The sequence below is a fragment of the Dromiciops gliroides genome, chromosome 3, assembly GCF_019393635.1.
Source record: "Dromiciops gliroides isolate mDroGli1 chromosome 3, mDroGli1.pri, whole genome shotgun sequence".
NCBI classification, from domain to species: Eukaryota; Metazoa; Chordata; class Mammalia; order Microbiotheria; family Microbiotheriidae; genus Dromiciops; species Dromiciops gliroides.
The window spans coordinates 266,838,006-266,862,789 of NC_057863.1; the positions used below are offsets into that span (position 1 = coordinate 266,838,006).

Genomic DNA, 24,784 nt, shown 5'->3' on the forward strand with positions numbered 1-24,784 from the left:
GAACATGGAATTCTGGAAAAATAGTGGTTCTCCAGCAGAAATAGGATGACTTGGAAGACGAGTTGGGGGGTTCCTTTTTTGGGGGGAAGGAAGGCAGAAAGATAATGAGTCAGTTTTGGACATGTTGAATTTGAGATGCTTCATGTACATCCAGTTTGAAATGTACAATCAACAATTGATGATGTGGGATTGAAGCTTAAAAGAGAGATTGGGGCCAGACCTTGGAGTCATCGACCTAGAAATGATCATTATATTCATGACAGCTGATTGAGTTCACTAAAAATAATAGTGTATGTATAGAGAAAAGTAGTGGAGTAGTTAATAGTTAATAATACTACCATAGCTTTGTAAGAGAGTAAAAATTCATTCTCCTGTCTCATGGCACTATCTCTAGCAGAAGTTCTGTGTAGGAGAACATGTGGTGGGTACCGGTCTGCAGCCTGTTCAGTCCCTGCCCCCATTGAGAGAGATGCCTTCGCTGCTGCTTTTACCAGCTCTATTAGCTGCCACTCAGCTTTAATTGCACATAGCCTCTAGTTTTTAAATGGGCTGAGCCAATTCACATTCTCTTATTTTGATGGCAGTATTTCTGTACCTTCCTGCAGCCTCCTCCAGTACCCACTGAGCCTGAACTCTGTCCCATTGAGAGAACCCATACATGTCTACAAGGTGTTAAGGGCTAAAATTCTAGCTAAACTGTCTAAAATATCTAATGAGTGGTCGCCAATAAATTATAAGCTTTAGCAAGAGTTAGACTTTTAAGCATTTATTAAGGAGAATAAGAATTTGGTAAAGAGAGAGAGAGAAAGGCCTAGATTCCTATCTATTAAAGGGAGAGCACATTTCTAGCTCCCTTCTCCGTCAGAGTCCAGAGGAAAGAGCCCGAGAGTGAGCGCCAGTCTCTTCCTTCCTCCTCCCACTAGTCCGCATCACTTCCTGATGCCAAAGAAAAGACTCCTGGTCTTGCCCTCAAAGACCTTCCCTTCATGGGCAGAACTCTTCTACAGTAAGTATCCAGCAGGTGGCGTTATTCCAATCATTACAGTCCCCCCTGTTGTTCCTCAAGAAACAAAATGTTTCCTTGATGGAACAGTAAAAAGAATATAATAACTATTGCTAACTAATAATATGTGAACAACAATATAGAAAAGGAAGAGAGGAAAGTTTTGTCCAGAGGGGCGATTTTTTTTTTTGTCCTCATGAACCGACACTTTGACATTAGTCTTGCAAAGGGAGGGCCTCTGCAGAGAATACATGTTACAGATGGTGTATATTATAACAGAAAGAAAAAAGAGAAAAAAAACAACAAAACAAAACTGTTCATTTAAAGTCTCTGAAAGTCTTTTCTCAGATGTCCTCTAGGTGTAGTCGTGGAATGGAAGTCTTTACAGGGGTTGATGTGTGGATGCTGGTAATCAGCCAGGAAAATTTCCTACAAAATTGAGCTTAACACAACTTTAAAATAGCTTTGTCAATAATCAAATCAAACAATGAAAGTTCTCAAAAACATGTCTAAGGGAATTCAGAATCTTAGTTGTTACACATGAAACATATAATAAAACAAAAATTGAACCATTCTTTAAAATTATAATATTATTACAGTCCCCCTTTATGGAGGGTAATTGAGAAGACAATTGCTGCGATATTAATTTTTAAAAATATTTTTTATCTTTGTTTCATCACTTTTTGCATCATATGCCTAATTATCCTCATGCCATTATGAGAAATTTTAAAATCTAATATAATTGGTAACAGATGTCAAGTCCAAATTCAACACTGTATTTATCATGACACCTGAGATAATTATGGGGGTTACCATAAAAGAACAGAGAAATGATGGGATATGAGCATTCCTACACTTGAGCAATATGTACTGCCCATACAGTATGCCAGGCTTAAAATAGGTGGATGGAATACATGTCCATGCCACCGAACATATTGGAGGAAACTGAGTCAGACTTAATCAGATGCATGGAATTGAGATGTCCATGGCATCAGGCATATAGGAGGGAGCATAGAAGCCAGGTGTAGAAGTGAGATGGGTGGGATCAATACTTCCAGCCATCTGTACAATATTGTGGGGAAAAATAAAATAAAATATTAAACCAAGAGAATCCAACCTCAACATTTGTCAAAAGCCGTTCCCTTGGCCATACCTTGACTTCATGCATGTCTCCCCTCATGTGACAGTTCAGTGTCTGCTCTTGCATGTATTCCTCTTGTGATTGGATGGCATCTTGGCCAACTGGTATCTGATAACTCAGAATAAAGGCAATTAATGTCTTAAATGATAAGTTCCCATAATCCAAGTCTCATATGGATTTAAAATTGAGGATAATAAATGATTGCAAAAAATGTGAATACATCTTGACTCAACACAATATATAATTATGCAACAATTAGTGTTAGAACTGGGAAAAGCTGCAGGAATCTCTTCAGGTTTCTCTGAAAAAGCATGGTTGGGAGAGGGAGAGATATTTCCTTGTGTGAGTAAGTTGCTGGCTCTTTTAACAAAAAGAAAAAGAAAAATAGAAAATCCAGAAAAACAAAGCATTAACATGATCTTATCTCCCATTTGTCTGGTTAAACAGACTAAAATCAAAAATAGGGTAACTAGGGAGTTTAAAAGGTCCATTGGAAAAAATTTAAAGGGAAAACACAGCCAATGCGCCAGTACTTAGCAGTTTAAAGGGTAGGGGAAATTTCTTACCCAACCGGAAGATCAGAAGTGAGGTTCAGCTTATCCCTTCGTGGTCACCATCTGTTAAGGGCTAAAATTCTAGCTAAACTGTCTAAAATATCTAATGAGTGGTCGCCAATAAATTATAAGCTTTAGCAAGAGTTAGACTTTTAAGCATTTATTAAGGAGAATAAGAATTTGGTAAAGAGAGAGAGAGAAAGGCCTAGATTCCTATCTATTAAAGGGAGAGCACATTTCTAGCTCTGCTCTCCACCAGAGTCCAAAGGAAAGAGCGCGAGAGTGAGCGCCAGTCTCTTCCTTCCTCCTCCCACTAGTCCGCATCACTTCCTGATGCCAAAGAAAAGACTCCTGGTCTTGCCCTCAAAGACCTTCGCTTCATGGGCAGAACTCTTCTACAGTAAGTATCCAGCAGGTGGCGTTATTCCAATCATTACAAAGGGCTTTTGGTACCAGATAGCACCCACCCTTTCCAAAGATGCCAGCTCACATATTAACAGAAATATTTGCTGATGACATTGGAATGGATTAATTGTGATATATTGCTAGGGTCTGTCTCTACTTAGGAAATAAGTATCTCTTTAGGTATTATGGAGTGGGGCTTTCAGTGTGTGTGTGTCTGTGTGTGTCTGTGTCTGTCTATCTGTCTATATAATGAAAAGTCCACATTCACACCCTTTGGGGGTTTCAATTCTCACCTTCATAGAAGAGAAAAAAGAATCAAGGTGGGGTTGTCTATAATTATAAAGTAAAACCCAAAATCATTTCCTGAATTTCGAAATGCAGTTGTGCAGATATAAATAACTGAAACTACTCATGGTAAATTGGATCTTCAGGTTGCTGATCTGTCCATGGGAGATTTACTCTTGCATACTACAGTTATCTGGCTGAACCCTCCGGCCTCACTTGGAAAGTGGAAAAAAGAGCCAGAATTGGCAGCATTTGGTAAGTAGCAGTAAGAAGTAACAGTGTTGAAGAAGAAGAAACATCCATGCATTTTTCTAGACAAGAAAACTTGATTCACACGTTAATATTCATTGAAATAAAGCTAATTATCTGAGTTAGTCTTTCTACTATTTCAATGAAGCTCTCCCAAATGCTAAATTAAACTTCTCAATTAATTATGTATAGCTTGGCCAACTAGTTAAAAATCTATTTTACTTAGATCTGCAAGGTCTTAGCAATATCTCCTGTGGAGCTTAGTGCCCTAGACTGGTTGGGATAACTGAGTCCCTGTTACTTAAACAGAATGTACTCAAAAGATCAAGGTGGGTGAGAGGAGAGTGAATCTTTGGGTGGAGGCAGTCATAGTGTGTCAAGATGTGTGTTCCCTGTCCTTGAGGACTTATAAACTGTCTTTTTTTTTTAAAAAGTTGTATCTTTATGAACTTTGAAAAAAAATTATTTGTTATAAGGGTATGTGTGCAGTTTGGGCCTGGGAATAAGGGTGGAATATGTTGGAAAATGTAGGTCATGTAAAAATTGTTTCAGATTAAATTTATTTTAAAAATAGAAAGTGGTGTTTAAATTTTAGAGCATGAACCAATGATCTACCTATATGCCATTTATTGACTTACTGTGGAATAGGTTGAAAAACACCAAGAACTATACTGTGGGTAAATAAATGTTTGGGTGATTAGCACTGGCTGTAGAATTAGGAAGGAGATCTAGGTTCAAGTCTTGGCACATTCCCTTCCTTATGACTTTAGACAAGTCATTTCACCATTTTCTTGGGCTTCAGTTTCCTTATCTGTAAAAATGAGAAGAATGAAAACAAATAAAGCAGACCCAAAAGAATTATAAACACAGTAATAATCACCATATTAGGGGCAGCTAGGTGGTACAGTGGTTAAAGCATTGGCCCTGGATTCAAGAGTACCTGAGTTCAAATGTGGCCTCAGACACTTGACACTAGCTGTGTGACCCTGGGCAAGTCACTTAACCCCCATTGCCCCCCCCCCCAAAAAAAGATAATAATCACCATATTATGTTGGTAGGTAAATTTAAGTGTCATAAAAACTTGGATCAAAAACAGTGGATGTTGTTCTTTAAAGCAAACACTCTAAACAGCTGAACTCTTTTCTGATATTATATATTGAGGGATTTAATTTTGAGATTTTTTTTAATGTGGTTAAAGACAATTAACCAATGTGAAAAACCTTTTTAAATAAGGTTGAAAGGTTGACGTTGTAAACATGAAATAAGAGCATAGTGTTACAGTAAGTTACTGAAAGGGGAAAATGCTTTAAAAAATAAATAAGAAGAAAATAACTGGCTTTTTCTCCCCCAGTGTTCAAAATGGCCGTAGTCCTTGTGTATAAAGATGGCTCCAAACAAAAGAAGAAACTTGTAAGATTTGTTTTTGTGGTTTCTTTCTATGTGCTCTTTGGGCATGCTCCTTTTATGACTTTATATCCAAGAAAAGGCCAGAGGTGTGTGTTGACAGTAGCTTTTTTTTGAGGTTTACCAGTTTCAAGCAGACTTCCACTTAAGACATAAAAAGAAATAGCTATTGTCAGCCAACCATCTGATGGTCATTAATAGTATCTTTTTAGTCCCCCTTCTCTTTTTTCTTCTGCCTTCTATCTTCTTCTTCTTTAAAAAAAAATGCTTATCTTTTCTTCTGTTTGCCTGTCAGCAACATTTATTGCATACTCCATATGGCTCATACCAGCCCCAGCCCCCGCTTCCACATCTGGGGTATTGTGTTGGTCCTCAGTGTCCTATTTTAGGAAGGAGAGACATTGATCAACCAAAGAGGGTGGTTAAAGACATTGAGGAACTAGAGATATTTTGTCAAGAAAGAATTAGGGGTGGGGGCGGCTAGGTGGCGCAGTGGATAAAGCACCGGCCCTGGGTTCAGGAGGACCTGAGACACTTGACACTGGCTGTGTGACCCTGGGCAAGTCACTTAACCCCCATTGCCCCGCAAAAAAAAAAAAAGAAAGAAAGAAAGAAAGAAAGAATTAGGGGTAACACAATAGCAGTCTGCAAGTATTTCAAGGGCACTCACTTGGGAGAGAGATGCTTTACTTTACTTAACCTCGCAAGGCAAAACAAGAATTAGAAAGAGGCAGATTTAAGCTTGATGCAAAGAAAAACTCACTAATGAGTAGAGCTACCCCAAAATGGAGTGGACTGCATGGCTTCCCCCTTACTGGAGTTCTTCAAGGAAAGGCTGGATGATCATGTGTCAAGTGAAGTAGAGAAAACTCTTGTTTGTCTCTTTTTTAGACTTAATGTCTTCTGATGTCCCTTCTAGCTATGACATTCTGTGGTTCTCTGTGAAACCCTAGATATACTCCTTTTTCTCTTTATTATTGAATTGGAGGTTTTAAGGTTTTTAAAGAATGTGTGTATATGGGTTGCTACTTAGAGCATAATGGGGATCACAATTTGAAAGTTTGAGGCAGGCTGGCATGTGGTATAGGCATATAGTGTGGAGTCTGGAGACTTGTGAAGTTAGAAGTGACATGCATTTGTCTTGCAACTCCATCTCTTACTAGGTAGGTGACTCTACATGTCAGCTTTTCTAAGACTCAACTACCTCAGCTGTAAACTAGGTTTCTTGTCTTACCTCCCTTTTGGGGGTTGTTGTAAGAAAAAGTGCTTTGCAAACTTTAATGAATTATTATAATAATTGGTCTACAAATGATAATTGTAGCATATTATTTGTATAAAACTTTAAGGTTTACAAAGTACTTTGTTTATATTTTCTCATTTGATCCTCATAAATACTATAAAATAAAACACCCAATCACAGTGTGAAAAATGTTATTCTCTACTGTAACAGTTTCCATTTTTCATACAGGTAGGATCTCATAGGCTTTCAATTTATGAGGAATGGGACCCATTCCGATTTCGTCACATGATTCCTACTGAAGCTCTTCAGGTTCGAGCTTTGACAAGTGCAGGTAAAGTCATTATAATATGTACACTTTGTATTCTTGGTGGGTAGCTAGGTGGTACAGTGGAAAGAGTGCCAGGTCTGAAATCAGGAAAATTCATCTTCCTGGTTCAAATATGGCCTCAGACACTTACTAGCTGTGTGACCCTGGGTAAATCATTTAATCCAGTTTGCCTCCATTTCTCTTTTGTAAAATGAGCTGGAGAAGGACATGACAAAACCCTCCAGTATCTTTGCCAAGAAAGCCTCAAATGGGGTCAGGAAGGGTCAGATAGGACTGAAAAAGAACTAAATAACAAACAACAAAGTATTCTTGGTACAGATTTCTGCTTGCATGTAAATTATTTTTTATTACTGTAATTTTATCTTTGATACAAATATTATTTATGTCCTCTTCTCCCACCTACCTGGAATAGAGACTAACTCTGTGGACTAGACCTCCAGAGATTATGGCTGTCCACCCTAGAGTAATTAATAGTTAAAAATACTATCCTGGTTTTGTAAATGAGTAAAAACTTTTTTGATCCTATAAACCTCACTGATCACAAACCATGCTTCACAGCCCATCTAGCCACTCACCAGAAAACCAGGGCCTACTTGGGCATCTTGCAATCTTTCCTCCCCACAACCATCTTCCCCAAGTATCTATACCCTTCTCTCTTCACACAGACACTTTTCATCTCTTGCTCTTGCTCTGAAAATAGTAACCAAGTCAGTTTTATCATTGCTACTAGAAAGAACATGACAGTAGACTACCCTAGTGCTTCAATCCCCAAATTCCATTCTTTCACCACCAAACCCCTAATGTGATCCAGCCCTCATTCAAATCTTTTTTTTTTTTTTTTTTTGGTGAGGCAGTTGGGATTAAGTGACTTGCCCAGGGTCACACAGCTAGTACCTGTCTAGTGTCTGAGGTCAGATTAGAACTCAGGTCCTCCTGAATCCAGGACTGGCGCTCTATCCACTGCGCCACCTAGCTGCCCCGCCTCATTCATATCTAAGTTCCTCAAGGAGAAGGATAACACAGTTTTGTATCTGCATCCCCAGTGCCTACCACATCTCTGGCACATAGTAGAAATTTAACAAGTGTTAGTTCATTCATTGTCTCCATCTGAATATTTGGATCCATTTTTCTTATTTATTATCTTTGTTGTATTATGTATGGTAAAAGTAGTCTTTAAGATTTCTGCTTTTCTGAATTTAGGTTAAGTAAAGTGTGTGATCAATGAATGTTCCAAGTTTGCGAGTTATCAAATTCTGCTACTGGCTTTTTGTTAGGTTGGTTTGTCTTCAAGATTCTATCCAAGTCTCTAACTTTGCTATTTATCTTTTTATTAACTTATTGTGTTTCATAGTGGATGCTAAAGTTTCCCAACTTTTTTCTTTTTCAAATAATTTTATAATTGCAATTAATTTTTTGTTAATTTTGACTTTAAATATTTGTTTTCATTCAGGTGTAGATGCATTCATATTTAAAAGTATATTCTTTCATTGCCAATGATACTTTTAAAGATGATATCATTTATGTTTAGCTCTCTTGTTGTTTTTTAATTTGAATTCAGCTATATCCAACATTTTAAAGGCAACCCCTGATTTTCTGTTTTTATTAGTGAAGTGTTGTAACTGTTAGTCAAAACCATCATTGAAAAAATGGGGGGGAGAGGGCAGCTAGATGACGCAGTGGTTAAAGCGCTGGCCCTGGATTCAGTAGTACATGAGTTCAAATCCAGCCTCAGACACTTAACACTTACTAGCTGTGTGACCCTGGGCAAGTCACTTAACCCCCATTGCCCCGCAAAAAAAAAAAAAGAAAAAATGGGGGGGATCTATTTTTGATTATGTTTTTTCTAGTCAATGAATTTATGAATCTCAATTTTGTATCATCCTCTATGCCCTATTCCTTTTGATAGTGGGATCCCATTAATTTACATTCAGGGTTATAATTGTGAGATTTGATTTCTCGTCTAACCATACTTTGCAGTGGTATAATGAATAGAGAGCTGGCTGGAAAACCAGAATTCAGTTCCTGCCCCTGACATGTACCTGTCAGGTAGCCCTAGGATAAGTCACTGAACTTCTGAATGCCACTGGCTACTCACTGAGCCTCTAAATTGCAGAAAAGTTACTGATCTGCATTAGCAGAGGAAATTCCTCACTAGGACCTCTCTACATCTGTGAAATAAGAGGTTTGATCAAAAAATATCCTCATATTCCTTGTTTTATTAGCAACAGTATAGTCTGCCTTATTTTATTTGTATCAACCAATCCCAGACTTCTTTCACATACACACATGCAGATGCAGGCACAGGTGCATGTGCGTACACACACATCTGCTCAAGCATCTGCAGAAACCACATTACTATACACAATTCCTATAATTTCTACTATTACCTCTACATATGTTTTTTCCAGAAATAGACTTCTGCCTTTATGCTCCCGCCAAGTCTTAACCTGTCCTTATAACCTGCCCATAAACAATTTTTTCTAATTTTTTCCTTATTTACCTTCCCCTCCCCCTAAAGCCTGTTTGTGATATCCATTAATCAGCATGATTCTCCTGCTTCTTTGTTTTCTTCCTTTTGGTATTACATTAAGGTATTTGTTAAGCAGGTCAGAGACTCTGTTAGCTTGAGGAAGATCTTGCCTACCACTGGTTTCTACCCATCCTCTCCCCCTAGCTCTATAGCTACATACCTGAGGCCTAGAGTGACTCCACCCTGAGTTTGACTCAGTGAGTTCCTGCCTTGAAAATCCATTATCATGAGAAATCCCAGCTTCACATACTTTTTTAACTTTATCATTCTTGAGGGTTTTTTTGGGGGGGGGGGTTGCGGGTTGTTTTTTTGTTTTGTTTTTGCAATATGGCTAATGTGGAAATGTTTTTCATGACTGCACATGTATAATTTATATCAAATTGCTTGCTTTCCCAAGGAGGGAAGGATAGAATTTAGAACTAAAAAAACCTTTTTTAATGTTTTAAAAATGTTGTTTACATGTAACTAAGAAAAAAAAGAGCAAATGAAATTCTATGACAAAACCAAAAAAGAAGAAGAAGAAATACCAACTTCACTGCTCACTTTCCACTACCAGCTCACCCTTTTGCCTATCTGGCCCCCGGGGACAATGATAACCTGCTGAAATTTACTCCTTGGTCATTAGCATATGTCCAGTCCAGTTTAATTTCCCTTTCCTGGTGGTTTTGAATCCCCTGCTATCATTGCACAACCCTCCCCCCCCACACACACACATGCATATATGCACACTACCTGCTCCTTTATTACCATCCCCTCAACCTGACCCTTCCCTCCAATATTTCACTCAAGATTTACCCTTCCACTCTGGTCTTTGGCATGCCTACTTTATAGGTGATAAACTTGCTTTCATCTTAAACATTTTCCTTTCTCACTCTTTCTGTCTTCTTTCATTCACTGAGATCTGGCTCCTTCTTGATGGATACAGCTTCCTTGGCTACCCTTTCCAGCACTCTTCTGTTTGATCATTTCCTTTATCCTAAGTATATTGAATATAAGCAGAATTTTTTCAGTTTCAAAGTTTTCTCTCCTTATTTTTTGTAGTTACATCTATCCCTTGTTTGCTTAAGAATATACCTCCTACCCATAGCAGAAGCAAAAAGAAAAAGAAAAATCACATTCTATAAAATGTCTACCAGTCTACCAAAACACATAAAATATTTGTGTAAATTCATTTGTAGAGTGCCCCTTAAAGAAATAAGGAACAACTTAAATGGCTCAAGGAATAAATTCACAGCTCATAGCTAGGTGATCACAATCTAATAAAAATGACAATTATTGCCAAATTTTGCAGTTCTAATGCTATGCCACTCACACTGTCAAAAGGATGCTTATGAATACTTGATAAAATAGTAAGTCATTCAGAAAAATAAAATATCCAGAATATCAAGAGAAATAATAAAAAGTTGTAGGGATGAAGGGTAAATAGCACTTTCATATCTCAAGTTATATCATAAAGAAGTCATCAAAATCATTTGATATTGGTTAAAAAAAGAGAGAGAGAGATCGATGGAACAGACTGGACAAGAGAATCAGAAAAAAAACAACCTTAATAACCCAGTTTTTGGTAAATCAGAAAACATAAATTCTTTCAGAAAGAACTATTTGACCAAAACTGCAAAGAAAACTGGAAAACCGTCTGGCAGAAATATGGCTTAGACCAACACCTCATGTTCTATTCTATAATACATTATAATGGAAATGTGATTTTTGATATTAAAGACCATGCTATAAAAATGTTAAAGACCATACTGTTTCTTTTATGATTCTTATTTGCATTGTTTTTGTTTATGACAGGATGTTCCATTATTATGTAGTCAAAACCATCCATTTCATCTCTTCACTTTCTCTAACCCTTGTTTGGTCAACAAGGGTTAGAGAAGGGTTTGGCCAGTGGAAGGTGGGAGAAAAAAAATTTACATGATAACTTTATTATATATTTTAAAAGAATAGCAAGCTGCATATAATATATTTGCAGTTTCATGTTCAGCAATCTTTTTTATCATACTATGTTTTGGAAATGTTTATTTTATTCTGTAAATTAAAAACAAATTTAAGAAAAGAGAAATGCACATTAACTCATCCTTGCTTTGTATTGCTCCCAATTTACCTAGATGCAGAAGCTAATTCAGTCTGTGAGATTGTCCACGTTAAATCAGAATCTGAAGGGAGACCAGAGAGGTCATTCCACCTCTGTTGCAAGTAAGTATTCAAACATGAACTATGTTCAGAAGAAAGAGCACCTATATGGCTTCCTCTTGTACAGAGGTTTCTATGTCATCAGTGCCCAAAATGTGTTTATTAATGAAAACAATTTCTTAAACCTATAAAACATACAATTTAAACTCCTACAGTGTTTAGACTGAATTTCTAAGAACCCAACACAGCAGATGTTACTAATACTAAACAAATTCTAACTATAAAAATGGTTAAGGCTTTGGCTTCTGACAAAATATGTTGATTTTTATATACATGTAATAGGCAGTAGAAAGACTACTGCTTTATTTACATCTGTAATGTCACAACATTATGGCAGTAAGCAAGCCTGTACTTCTCTTCTTGGAAAAAAATTGCTTTATTCACATTTGTCATTTATAGAATCCTTGAGAGGCTGGAGAATTGGGAAGAGGTGGGGAGAGAGGGATCAGAGTATTGAATGTAGATGCAATGGTCCAAGGTGACATTTTGAATCCATCCTGGATTCTATAGCCTGGATTTGTGAGCCACCCACTGCAAAATTGACTGTGTATCAGCAGAAGTATTTTTTTACTATACCTGTTCTATGTGTACTAAAAAAGAATTTAAAGTATTCAATAAATATTGTATCTGGGGGCAGCTAGGTGGCACAGTGGATAAAGCACCGGCCCTCGATTCAGGAAGACCTGAGTTCAAATCTAACCTCAGACACTTGACACTTACTGGCTGTGTGACCCTGGGCAAGTCATTTAAGCCTCATTGCCCTGCAAAAAAACATTTTTTTTAATTAAAAAAAAATTTTTTTTAGAAGACTATGTTTTGTTTTGGGTTGGGTTTTTTTGTTTTGTTTTGTTTTAGGTGAGACAATTGGGGTTAAGTGACTTGCCCAGGGTCACACAGCTAGTGAGTTTCAAGGGTCTGAGGCCAGACTTGAACTCAGGTCCTCCTGAATCCAGGGCCGATGCTCTATCCACTGTGCCACCTAGCTGCCCCTTAATTAAAATTTTTAAAAAATTAATATTGTATCTATTTAAAGACCCAGGGGCTTTAATATTAAATAAAAACTTGCAGAATAAGTCATTTTTAGAGTAGAAAATAGTATTAGTAAGTTGCAAAGAACAACTCATGTGTTTACTTTTAATGCTAAACATTTGTTTTTAAACAAAAAAAGGTTTATAGTGAGGAGGATCAAGAATCATCATCAGGAAAAACTATTTATGGGGCAGCTCAGTGGCACAGTGGATAAAACACTGGCCCTGGATTCAGGAGGACCCGAGTTCAAATCCAGCCTCAGACACTTGACATTTAGTAGCTGCGTGAACCTGGGCAAGTCACTTAACCCTCATTGCCCCCCCAAAAAAGGAAAAACCATTTACCAAAAACTAATTTTGGAGTTACTCTTCAGACTTGCTAAGATGGTGTGGTCCAAATTTGAGAAACTGTTTGAGGATTGTGAATTCTGAAGTATTTATAAAGAGAGCAGAGTTTATTATATTTTGGTATACAAAATCTCTCTGCTTTTAAGCCACTAGGTAGAGATGAGTAAACCCTGGTAGTTTTAATAGTTGAATGTGGAGAAATACGTATTTACTAATTTGTTAAAGCAGCATAAAAATTGTAGTTTTAAAATCTCTGAATTTGTCTATAACCATTAGATAAGACATTATTTGACATTTGACTTTGTTCCATATCACGAGATATATATTATATACCTCTGCCTTTTAACTTGCTTGAATCTTTTCCTTTTTTTCTTTCTTTTTTTTTAGCTCCCCAGAAAGTAGAAAAGATTTTCTGAAGGCCGTGCATTCAATCTTACGTGATAAACACAGAAGACAGCTCCTCAAAACAGAAAGTCTGCCCTCATCTCAGCAATATGTCCCTTTTGGAGGAAAAAGACTATACCCCCTTAAAGGTGCAAGGCCAGCTATGAGCAGGGCAGGTACTGTAGGGATACAGATTTTAAAGATGCCTGTCATCTCCAATCTATTATAGGACCCAGCTTGCTGAGCAAGACTAAACGGTGTTGCCTCGTGTGGGGTTGAGGCTGGTGCTTTGGCTTTTCTTGGGTGTAATTTCCCTTCCCTCTCTTACTTTTCTGTTGTCCTCTATTTATAGCTTTCCCCTTCCCCTTCAAGTTTCCCCTTTGCTGCCCTCCTACTTTTGACTTGACAGCTCTGTCCTAGCCCTTATTCCTAAGCCAGTGACAATCACATCCTCTTTGCAGAGTAGACTTGATCGCTCCATAGGAATGAGGATAGCTGCTTTGCATGTTGGTTGGCTTTGTTTACAGAAAGTAATGCCTGTGTTTTTCACCAGGTTCCCAGCAAATTGTTCTGGAAACATGATAGTACAATGACTTAGCGATTCAGTCATTCTCATTGTTTCTGATCTTGTGGTCAGTTAAAATATCGGGAGAGTTTGCTTTCTTTCTTTCCTTGCCCTCATGCCTGAGATGATTTCTTTTAATTCCATGCTTTGATGGAGCTGTGATCTCAATGAAGTGGAGGCTTCCTTCAGTGTCACAAATTAAAAACTTTTTAAGAGAGGTAATTCTTGTCCACATCCTCACTTGACTCCTCCGTGGAAAGTCCAACCAGTGCTTGGGGACCTTTCTTTGCAGCTATGAGACAATGTGGATATCAATGGAGAACACAGACCCTCCATCAGGCATCCCTGGATGCAGCTCCATGCTTGGCCCACCTCCCTCTGAAATCACCCAGCACTTGGAAGATGCCCCTTACACTAGCTTCTCCTGCACCATTCTTCATTGCTAGTGTATTGTAGCCTGTGCATACCAAAAGTATGCTTCTCTTTTGTTTCTGCAGTGACTCTCAACTTGGATGTTTTAGTTCCTTTGATATTCATGACTTGAATCCATAAAACATCTTGAGAGATTTTCCTTTATTTTTTTGTGCTTCTGGGCCATGGTTTCATTAGTATGGTTGCCTCCCCATGTGGTAATTCCCCCCAGTTTTGCATATTGGAAACTCTTCTACAACTGATAGTCTTTTAGAATTGCTTAGACATTGAGAAATTAATTGACACTCCAATGGTCACATAGTATATGTTCTTCCTGATTCCTAGGCCTCTCACTATCCTCTGCTGCCTCTCTGGAAGAATGTTGTTGTTAAAAACACATGGACCAGGGGCAACTAGGTGGCGCAGTGGATAGAGCACCGGCCCTGGAGTCAGGAGGACCTGAGTTCAAATCCAGCCTCAGACACTTAACACTTACTAGCCATGTGGCCCTGGGCAAGTCACTTAACCCCAATTACCTCACCAAAAAACAACAAAAAAACCCACACATGGACCTCATGGGTTTGTTTCAGGAAGTGGTTTGGAGTCATTAAAAGCACTGCCCAGTTTCCCAAAGACTATATGTATAACCTGCAATTTTCCTATTTAATTGTTAATTAAGGTTCCTCTTCATTATCTAGGGGCAGCTAGGTGATTCAGTGGATAGAGTGTTGGACCTGGAGTCAGGAAGACCTGAGTTCAGATTTGGCCTCAGACACTTATTAGCTGTGTGACCCTTAAGTGGCAAGTCACTTAACCTTGTTTGCCTCAGTTTCCTCATCTGTAAAATGAGCTGGAGAAGGAAATGGCAAACCACCCAAGTATCTTTGCCAAGAAAACCCTAGATGGGGTCTTGAAGAGTTGGATGTAACTAACACAACTCAACAACAACAACAACAAGCTTCACTATCTATCTGCAGCATATGTCCAAGCTACCTGTACTGATAGATTTGGTCTCTGGGCTCTCTATCCAAACACATATCTTAATCTGGACAATAGGTATTCTTTATCCATTTGATTTTCCCCATTTGGTGATTAGGTCAAATTGTTTTTTGAGTCATTTTGGTGGTTAGGTCAAACTCTTTTTGTATAATCAAGGATTTTGCTCAGGAGGCTCTGTAATGTTCTAAGACTTGAAATAATCAAAACAATATTGGCCAACAAAACATCCGGGGACTTCTCCATCTTGAAAAAAGCCTCTGCTATTTGAAGTCTGTGCTGACCATCATCCATCTCTATTGCAGGGGCAAATGCAAATTTCTCTCTCCTTATTCTAAGCTTTATGTGATTTTTAATATTCAGAGGGTCCTTGAAGAAGTCATCTCTGTTGTTCTGTCTTTCAGTGAATCTTCTATCATTTTTGATATAGCCATGGGAAAGACTTTCTGAAGGAGAGTCTTTTAATTTGAGAAAGGTTTGCCCTGATATAGAAAAAGGAGAAAATAGATTTGTTCCCAAAATAGAAACTAAAGATTCATTCACCCTCCCCTACTTCCTCACCAAGAACTTGAGGACAGTAGTACTAGAAGAGTTATCATATTACCATATATTTCTGGAAAGGGCAGGATTTTTCATTAATCATACCCAGATACTTTCATTTCCTCCTCTGGAGGCAACCTGAGATTATCCTACACTGTCTGACCTTTCCTCCATCATCTTCCTCCTTTTCTTCAGCTATGTCTAAGAGGCACAGTGTCCTGTGACTGGGTGAAGACCCTCAAAGAGAAAGCTTAGGTAATGCTAAGAAATAATTCTCTGTTTTTAATTGATAAAAATAGGTTTCAGTAAATGAATAAGTATATGTTAAATGCCTAATACCATATGTGTCCTGCTCTATACTGATATCTGTAAGGAATCTTGCCAGTCCTACTATACTGTCCATTTTTATGTTGTTCCATGGGACCTTTATTTTAGCAGTGTTCACTTCTCCTTTTCTTCATCTTCTCATAAAAAGATTGTAACTTGGAAATGTCTTATTTGTCCCTTCTCTGCTCAGGAATATTTGATAAAGATGAATTCAGCCATTTCTATTTCAGCCCCTTTTTGTGTTCTACATATTCATATTTCAGTGAACTCAGGTTCATTGAAAGTAATCATTTTTGGTCTTTAGGGAACTCATTAGGGGTTTCTTGTAAGATTTCTTAAGCCATTTTTAAACACCCCAAATTTTGCATCAGTGTAAACATCCAGAGGAACCTTCACCACCTCCTAGTGGATGTGGCAAATGAATAATTCCCTGACTCATTGTTAAAAGCATTTATCTTTCTCCTTTTGGGAGCACTTATATATAATCAGACACATGATCACATGATGATAATTGGCTAAGTCAGTACAACACTAAACACTCTTTGCTAAACCTTAGAAAAAGAAAACTTATAATGTTTGTCAAAAAAAAGTTGGGGACATTCACCCAGATGACTAAGTTCTTAAGTGGATGCTTTAGCAGGTAGAAAAGGTTGATGATTCATTTTGTGTTGTCATTAAATGAAGGTCATTTCTCTTTCTGATTCCACTCTGTCTAAAGATGAAAACAGAATACTTTGACCCATTACCAAGAAAGTCTAATAATATTCTACTCCCTTTACTTAATTGACTTTAGTTAGAACAATAACTAAGGTGGGGCAGCTAGTGTAGTTCCAAGGTGCTGAAATTTCTAAGGGTGGTGGCAATACTTTCAATCCTTCAACAAGCTGTTAGTACCTTATTTGGAAGAATAGTTAGTTAAAGTAGGAGGCAGCTTCCCCTCTACCCTCACTTGCCCAAGGTGACTGCACCCCTAATGAGCTTCTTTGTACCTCTCCCTGTCCTTTTCTTCCCTCTCCCACCAGGCCTTCCTCATCAGTGTACTGACACAACAAGTACAGAAATTCCTAGTTACAGCTGTGACTACAGATTATCCATTATTGAGTTAAATCTGGCTCAGGAAGAAAGCCAAATTATACTATGATATTGGGGTACATTTGAACAGGAATTTTATCTTTTTTCTGAGGGATTTTCCTTTCTCCCAGAAATGTCTTTCATTTCTTCCCATATCAGAGTATATTTTTCCATATTTTAAGATAGAAAATACCATTTTCATACTATCACCTTTTGTATGAAAAAGTGGACAGAGGCCTAATTAGCCCAAGGTCACACTTGGCCAAAGGAAAAAAACCAATGTCCAAATGTTGTGTGCCCTAAACCTGAGTTAATCCACTGAACCTTTGCCCGAAACTGCTAGATATTGTTATATAATCTGGGAATGGTTAAAAGTAGTCTCAGGGTTGGAGCTGCACAAATATGGTCATTTGTGTGTCAAAGAAGTTCTTTGTGGGATTTCACTTTAGGCTTTATTGGAACTCCTGCATCATAACACTTCATCTTCTTGTCTTTAATGTGACAATTTTATTACTAGAGGAGAAGGAAAAACAGCTATATTTCCACGTGAATAGCATTGTATGTTTGTGAGTCAGTAATTCCTAGAATTTCCCTTTTTCTTATTTAGTAATTTAATAGCACTTACTTTACAAAGTACTTTGCAATAATTTATTATTTCTTACAATAACCCAGTCATTGTTAACTAGTCCTCCTTAGAGAAGAAAGTAAAAAGGTTCAAGGCCAGGTAATACCTTCAGGGGTGTCTTAAAGTACATATAGTTAGTGTTCAAGTTTCCTGAACTCCAAAGCTAGGTTTAATTCTCTGAAAATTGAGGTTAGATACAATGATGAACCCATTCAGTACCGTACTTCCACATAAGCAATTTTTTCAAAAGAAGATTATCGTGGTGGTTGAGAAGATGAATTTTTTTGATCAATCTTAGTTTTGTTCCCCACCTTCCCCAAATCTTTGAAGATCTCCAAAATACATTCTGGGAAGGGCATAGTGGTACATGCCCATGATCCCTGCTGCTAGGGAAGCTGAAGTTGTCCTTGAGGTCAAAATTCTAAGCTAAAGGAAATTAAGCCATTTGGGTGTCTGCACCAAGTCTGGGACCAATATGGCTATCCCCTAGGATCAGGAGGCCACCAGGCTGCTGAAGGAGGGATGAGCCAGCCTAGGTTGGAAATACAACAGGCCAAACAAATTTCCTGTGTTGATCAGTAGTGGGATCAGGCCTGTGAGTAGCTTTGCACTCTCAGTCTGGGAAGATTGGAAGGACCAGTCTGGATGGATGGATGGATGAAAATATTCTGAATTCTTGGCCCAGCTGAGAATCTTAAAGATTCAAATTGATGGTTCTCCCCCTTTGGTACAGAAAAAGTTCTAGATCCAAAGAGTTTCTGTAGGTCATGGCCACTGCCTTAAGTTTTTTCTTTATTCATGAAGAAAGCGTTAAGATATTACCTGTTTTGCACTTAAGGGGGGTGTGGAGGCGGAGGAGGGAAGTTTTCCCTTTTCTCCTTAAGGACATGACCAATCAGAAGCACACAGTCACACTCAGATTCTTCTTAAGAGAAATAGCAGCAAGCACCACTCTCTTACATCTGGCATCTGGGTGGACAGATAAAAGTAAAAGAAGATTCTCTTTAAGAGCATTAAGTCTCTTTCTCCTCACCCTTCCACCCCTTGCTATAGTCTCCCTTTAAATACTTGAATCTATCACTGGGACCAAGGTAAACTTGTATTTAATGCACCTAATGATTGTTAGGGGAATGTAGTCTATATTGACGTGTTTTCTGGAATTTCATTTCACGTAAAACATATAGAGGTTTTATTTTTATATTTGTTTTGTGTGTGTGCAGTGTCAGCCCCAAGTAAATCTCTTGGGAGAAGGAGGAGGCGTCTGGCCCGAAACAGGTTTACCATTGACTCAGATGCTGTCTCCACAAGCAGCCCTAAGACAGAGTCCCAGCACCCCTCCAGTGGCAGGGACACTGACCGCTGGGTAGAGGAACAGTTTGATCTTGCTCAGTATGAGGAGCAAGATGACATCAAAGAGACGGACATCCTTAGTGACGATGATGAATACTGCAAATCCATGAAAGGGTCCCCAGTGGACAGAGACCTTCAGGAGCAGCTACAAGCTGCCTCTCTCAGTCAGCGGGAAAGAGGCCAACAAGCTATGGATAGTCGTTCCTCAAGGATGACCCAGCTCAAGAAGCAAGCAGCTTTATCTGGCATCAATGGTGGTCTGGAAAATGCTAGCGAGGAAGTCGTTTGGGTTAGGCGTGAAGATTTTGTCCCCACAAGGAAACTGAACACTGAAATCTAAATGTCACATTCCCTTTAGGTAGTATTTGTAGGTTCCCACCCCCACCCCCACCCCACCTTCCTCCGTACTGAGAAGCCTTTTATCCTTTAGATTGCGCACTTGCACACAGGGTTTTGGCAGCTGACTTGTTCCAAAACCATGTAGCCACATCACTTCGTGAGTTTTAACAGAAACAGAATAGTTTAGATTTTGAAAAAGAATAAGCTGGAGTCTTGTATTGTGTACATTACCCAAGGGCTTTTATTTATTCTCAAATAATCAGGGGCTGAGAAATGAAAATATATGTATATATTTTTTAAAAGCGCATTATATAGCACTGGAAAATAGGTTACTGAAGGCATTTAAGTGTGTGCAGCAGATGAGCTTCAGTGGTAGCACAGAGAACAAAGGGTTTGGGGTTTTTTTTGTTTTTTATCCGTGAGATTCATCTCCTTGATAGGAAACTGCCTTGAAAAAATATCTCTGTACAATTTGCAGTGTTCTTACTCCTTTCTTTATTAGATGTCAGAGAATATTTGTATTTTAGAAATGTGTGAAGAAGGCTGGGGAATTTATGTTTCGATGAGCCTTCCCCTCCCCCCCTTTTTTTTTGGTCTGTGGCTGGTCTTTTTTAATGTCAATATTGGAAGCTCTAGTTTTGCAAAGAATCATAAAGATGCCAAACTCTTTAAAAAAGAGATCCAAATTTATCACTTGAAAACAAAACACTATTTTTTTTAATGTTACCTGATGTGCAAGGCACAAATAGTCGAGATTTTTACAGTGTTAATGTAACTCCAGGTCTAGAAAATGAAGAGTTAGGCATAGTGACTTTATATTTATACATGAAAGGTCAACTGGAACTCTATCTTGGGAATAATTGTTTTTTCCAAGAAGCAGATTTTATGTTTGAATATATATTTGAGATGGAAATTTATTTGAATTAGCAATTAGCAATGAGTCTATATGTGTCTGGTGAGTATAGCCAAGATGGGGGTGGGGTGGAGAACTTGACTAACAAATCAATCATTTCCACAAAAGGTTAAAGCAGCATACATTGATTTCCCATTCCTTTATCCATAGATGTTCTCTTCCATGATAGGCTATGAACAAACCTCTAGAAACCAAAAACCTCTTCACAAGTCTCTGGTGTTTAACAATTTCTTCACGCCAACAAAGCAGGGTAGCCATATCAAAATCTAACATTTTAAGTAGATCCAAATAGGAAGAACAAAAACAAGTTATGGCACTTTTAATTCAAAACAAAGCAAAAAAAAAAAAAAAAAAAGCTTTATAGCTCCTCCACCCCACACCATTCCATTCCACAAACATTCACTTCCAAAGAAGGGCTCAAATATGAAAACTTTCTTTTGGGTATAAATATCTATTTGGTGTTTGACACATCAGTAGGTACTTAAGAACCTGAATTTTATAGTAGCTTTAGGGATTATATTTTATACAAAATCATTTATAACTTTATATTTTAAGACATAATAGAAAATGTTCCAAAACAGTAATGCTTCTATGTCCCTTCTAGTCTTACCTGCTTTCCTACCCTATATCCTCCCCACTTCCACTCTCACTCCCCCCTTTCCCTTTTGGGTTCCCAGGGGGCTTGAGCTTAATATTTTAAAAGTCATATTCTATTAAACTTTTGCTATACTCTCTGATTTTCTTAAAAAGATTTAGAATGGTTTCTATAGCCTTTGTATCACATCATTGTTCCCTATTATCTCCGGTTCAGTTGTTTAAATTGATGAGAGAGGTAGAGATCTATCAATAGCCCTTATATACTGTACCCGGTGAAACACGGCCTGTTTTAAAATTCTGCAAAATCTGGTGCTTGGAGAGGGTGTCGTTGTCTCTGTACATACTGCCACGACGCGTCCATGTCAAAGGTTCTTATATATTTCTTTTATAAGCTGAAAGAAGGTCTATTTTTATGTTTTTAGGTCTACGAATGGAATGTTGTAAATGCCTGTCAAAAAATAAAATACTGAAAAAATATCTGGACCATTGTGTTTCTGCTCGATTGGAATGCTAGTAGAGGGAAGAGCACATAGAGCCATCAAATCTTAATATTAGAAGGGAATGGGGCAGCTAGGTGGCACAGTGGATAGAGCACTGGCCCTGGATTCAGGAGGACCTGAAGGAACTCAAAAGAAGACCTGCCTGAGACATTCACTAATTATGTGAACCTGGTCTTTTTTTCCTCTCTCAGCCTCAGTTTTCTCATCTGTCAAGTAAGGGGCAAGGAGGAGAGAGAGAATGAAATAAGCATTTATTTAGCACTGGCTACATGCCTGGCCAGATATGCCATATATATAGCTACATGCTACATGCAGTGCTACTGAAGTAGGAATGGAATTTAATTGATCAAATTGATCGTGTGGCGTCCCACAAGAATTACAAGACTCAGTGTCTCAGTTTCCTGAGTTTTATTAAAATACTGTGAGGTTCCAGGGAGAATACCATAGGAGAAAAGAAAAGCTATCTCAAATATGGGGAAGAAAGATGGTTATATTTATAGTAAGAAAAAGTAGGTTTTATCTTATCATTATCCTAATCTCCTCCTTAAGGAGGTACATGAGAAGGCTTATCCTAATTTGGAATTTTGGGGGTGCTAAGACAACCCCCAAGGCAGGTACCTTTTTTCCTTGGAGGTGTGTTTTTGGGGTTTACACATCATAAGGTTAACCTAAGGACACATTTGGTCTTTTCTGCACATATTCCTAAAGACATGCTTAAACTTCTCAGACCCAGAGGGTCTCTGTGTTTATGATATCTCTTTACGTAAGATCTGGTTTCTAGGTGTCCTGTCATCTAGGAATATTGATGGCTATTAATGGTTAATGGTCCCTAGTTACAGTCTCTGTTGATGGTGAGGGTTGATAGGGACAAACCCTCAGTTACTGTAAGAACACAAACCTTAGTTTTTCTGTTAACCCCTTTTTGCCTCCTATATCACTACACAGCACTGTGCTAAGAGGTTTACAAATAATTATCTCATCATGAGGATAACAGCTCCTGTCTGAAAGGAGATGTGTAAAGTGCTTTGCAAACCTTTAACCAATATTTAAATATTAACTAATGCTACTACAAGCTAGGCCAACCCCTAACCAAGTCACTGTCAACATCTCCTTGAAATTATTCTCCAGTCTCTTTTTAAGATCTTTGGAGGTGGGGAATCCAGCTCTCTCCAACTTACATTTTGTTACTCTGAGGATCAACTGAAAGGAAGAGTTAAAGCTTGGTAGTGGATCCTGGGCATTCTTAGGGAATTTGCTCTCAATCTTGAGCTTTACACATAGTTTCTCATCCTTAGGGCTCAGGCTTCACACAGGAGCCTATAACTTCTGGAACCCAAGAGAACACAAACTCAGCCCAGACATCCAGAAATATGCAAAGCCCCACCCTAACAAAGTCCAAAATTAGGAAGTCAACTAGAAAACTGAACAACAATTTTAAAATCCCACCATAAAAAGCTATTGTGGTAACAACGATATGATTCTTCCAGATAACTCTTCATACACAAACCCAGAGGAAGGAAAATGACATTCACAAGTTAAGCCTTCAAGAAAAACATAACTTGGGTACAAGTTTAACTAGAGTTTTTGGAAGAGGTGGCACAATTATAAATGAGATGAGTGGACTAGAAGAATAAGTTGGAAATGAAATGAGAACTACAGAAGAATGAACTGGAAATAGAATTAGCAGCTTTGAAGAAGTACAGAATCTTACCCAAGCAATATACTTCTTGAAAATTGGAACGACCCAAATAGAAATTAAAAATTCCATAAGACAACAAGAAATATTAAAGCAAAATCAAAAGACTGCCAAAATAGAACTAAAGATAAGGTTATCTCTTAGCAAAAATAACTCATCTAGGAAAGTGATAAAGGGGAAATAATTTAAGAATCACTGTATTACCTAAAACCCATGACCAAAAAAAGATCATAGATAATATTTTTCAAAAAGGCATAAAAGAAAACTGTTCAGATCACTTAGAATCAGAGAGCAAAATGAAAATAGAGTAAACCAGTCATCTTCTTAAAGAAACACTCAAGAAAACCCCCAAGTACATTACAGCCAAAATCCAGAGCTTCCAGGGGACAGATAAAGTGCTGTAAGTAGACAGAATAAATATATTCAGTTACCAAGGAGCCTCATTCAGGATCACTCAAGATTTAGCAGTCACCACTATAAAGAAAAAAATAAGAATATAGTATTCCAAAAAATACAGGCTTACAACAAAGAATAACAACAAAGCTGACTATAATTGTACAGGAGGAATGGAATCAGGGAATAGATCTTTAATGGACATGGGGACCTTCTAACATTCCCAATGAGAAGACAAGAATAGAGAAAATTTGAAATAATGTTTTAAAATTTTTTATTTAATTTGGAAAAAATAAAGATAAATAAGAGCCAAGAGAAGCAAAAAAGTAAATGTGAGAAAGCAATCATAAATGTAAAACTTCACATTCTAATATGATTAGATGATATATGTGTCTCCTTATAATCCTGTATAAATAGAGGTCATAGTGGAAGCCTAAGACTAAAAAGGGAACCGGAGCGGGGTGGGCAATGGAAGAAAAAGAATGGGGGGGGGGAATCTCACAAAATTGGGGTGAACAAGTACAAGATTATATAAACAAGAAGAAAAGGAGGGTGAGTGGGTGACACTTAAACCTCACTCTCATCTGAACTGGTCAAAGGGAAAAAGAGTATACATAATTGGGTACAGAAATACAGTTTACTCAATATGGGAATGAAAAGAGAGTGAGGGCAGATTAAGGGAGAAATTGGATTTAAACTAGATTTAAAACTAAGAAGAGTTGATCATGAAGTGGGAATGAAAAGAGTCAAGATTAGGGTGTGTTATTTGGCTCCCAGTGAGGAAAGAAGGGCAGGGGACCAAAAGTAGATTGCACCAAATCGAGAGCATTGGTACTGAGCACATGCCTTTTCTCTCACCACCCTCTCCTGTTTCATAAAGAGGGGTCAAGAAGCAAAGAAATAAAAGTTTAAAAGAATAAGATGAAGGGAGATGCACAATAAACAACAATAATTGCACAAAGAAAACCAATGTAGCTAAAGTTAGAAAAGAAACAAGAAATGGGAGGCGGGGGCAGGGGAAGACCATGGTAACATTTTAGAGAACACCAGGAAGCACAAAAACATTCTAGTTCCTCCTTGGATTTCTTGTTCACTACTTCATCTGGTTGGGGTTTTTTTCCATTTTTGAAAAGAACAAGTTGAGAGAAAACCAACATGATTCATCTAGGACATTGATTCCATAGGAAGAATCTTGAAAACCCTTCTGGAAGAAAAAAACCCACCCACAATATAATCTTTAATAACCTTGATGGGTCACTAGTAGTCAGGTTTATTCCTTGAATACATCAGCTCCATACTAATAAATTTAATCCCAGCATGTCTCTGATGCCACTTCTTTCCCTTCCACATTACATGGACACTTTGC

General features: G+C 37.9%; 1 protein-coding gene across 8 annotated transcripts in view; it reads left to right on the forward strand.

Moving 5' to 3' along the window:
• TIAM1 (TIAM Rac1 associated GEF 1) overlaps window positions 1–21,309 on the forward strand; it is a 323,266-nt gene extending 301,957 nt beyond the window's left edge. For 6 of the 8 annotated variants that reach the window (XM_043994255.1, XM_043994252.1, XM_043994256.1 and 3 more), the window contains 6 exons: window positions 3,535–3,643; window positions 4,989–5,047; window positions 6,510–6,612; window positions 11,251–11,338; window positions 13,099–13,271; window positions 18,851–21,309. In XM_043994255.1, the coding sequence (XP_043850190.1) occupies window positions 3,535–3,643; window positions 4,989–5,047; window positions 6,510–6,612; window positions 11,251–11,338; window positions 13,099–13,271; window positions 18,851–19,320 (1,002 nt within the window). In that variant the 3' untranslated portion in view covers window positions 19,321–21,309. Of the gene's footprint in view, window positions 1–3,534; window positions 3,644–4,988; window positions 5,048–6,509; window positions 6,613–11,250; window positions 11,339–13,098; window positions 13,272–15,802; window positions 15,863–18,850 lie in introns of all 8 variants that reach the window. The other 2 variants (XM_043994259.1, XM_043994258.1) reach the window with 2 other exon arrangements.
• The last annotated feature ends 3,475 nt before the right edge of the window (window positions 21,310–24,784 follow it).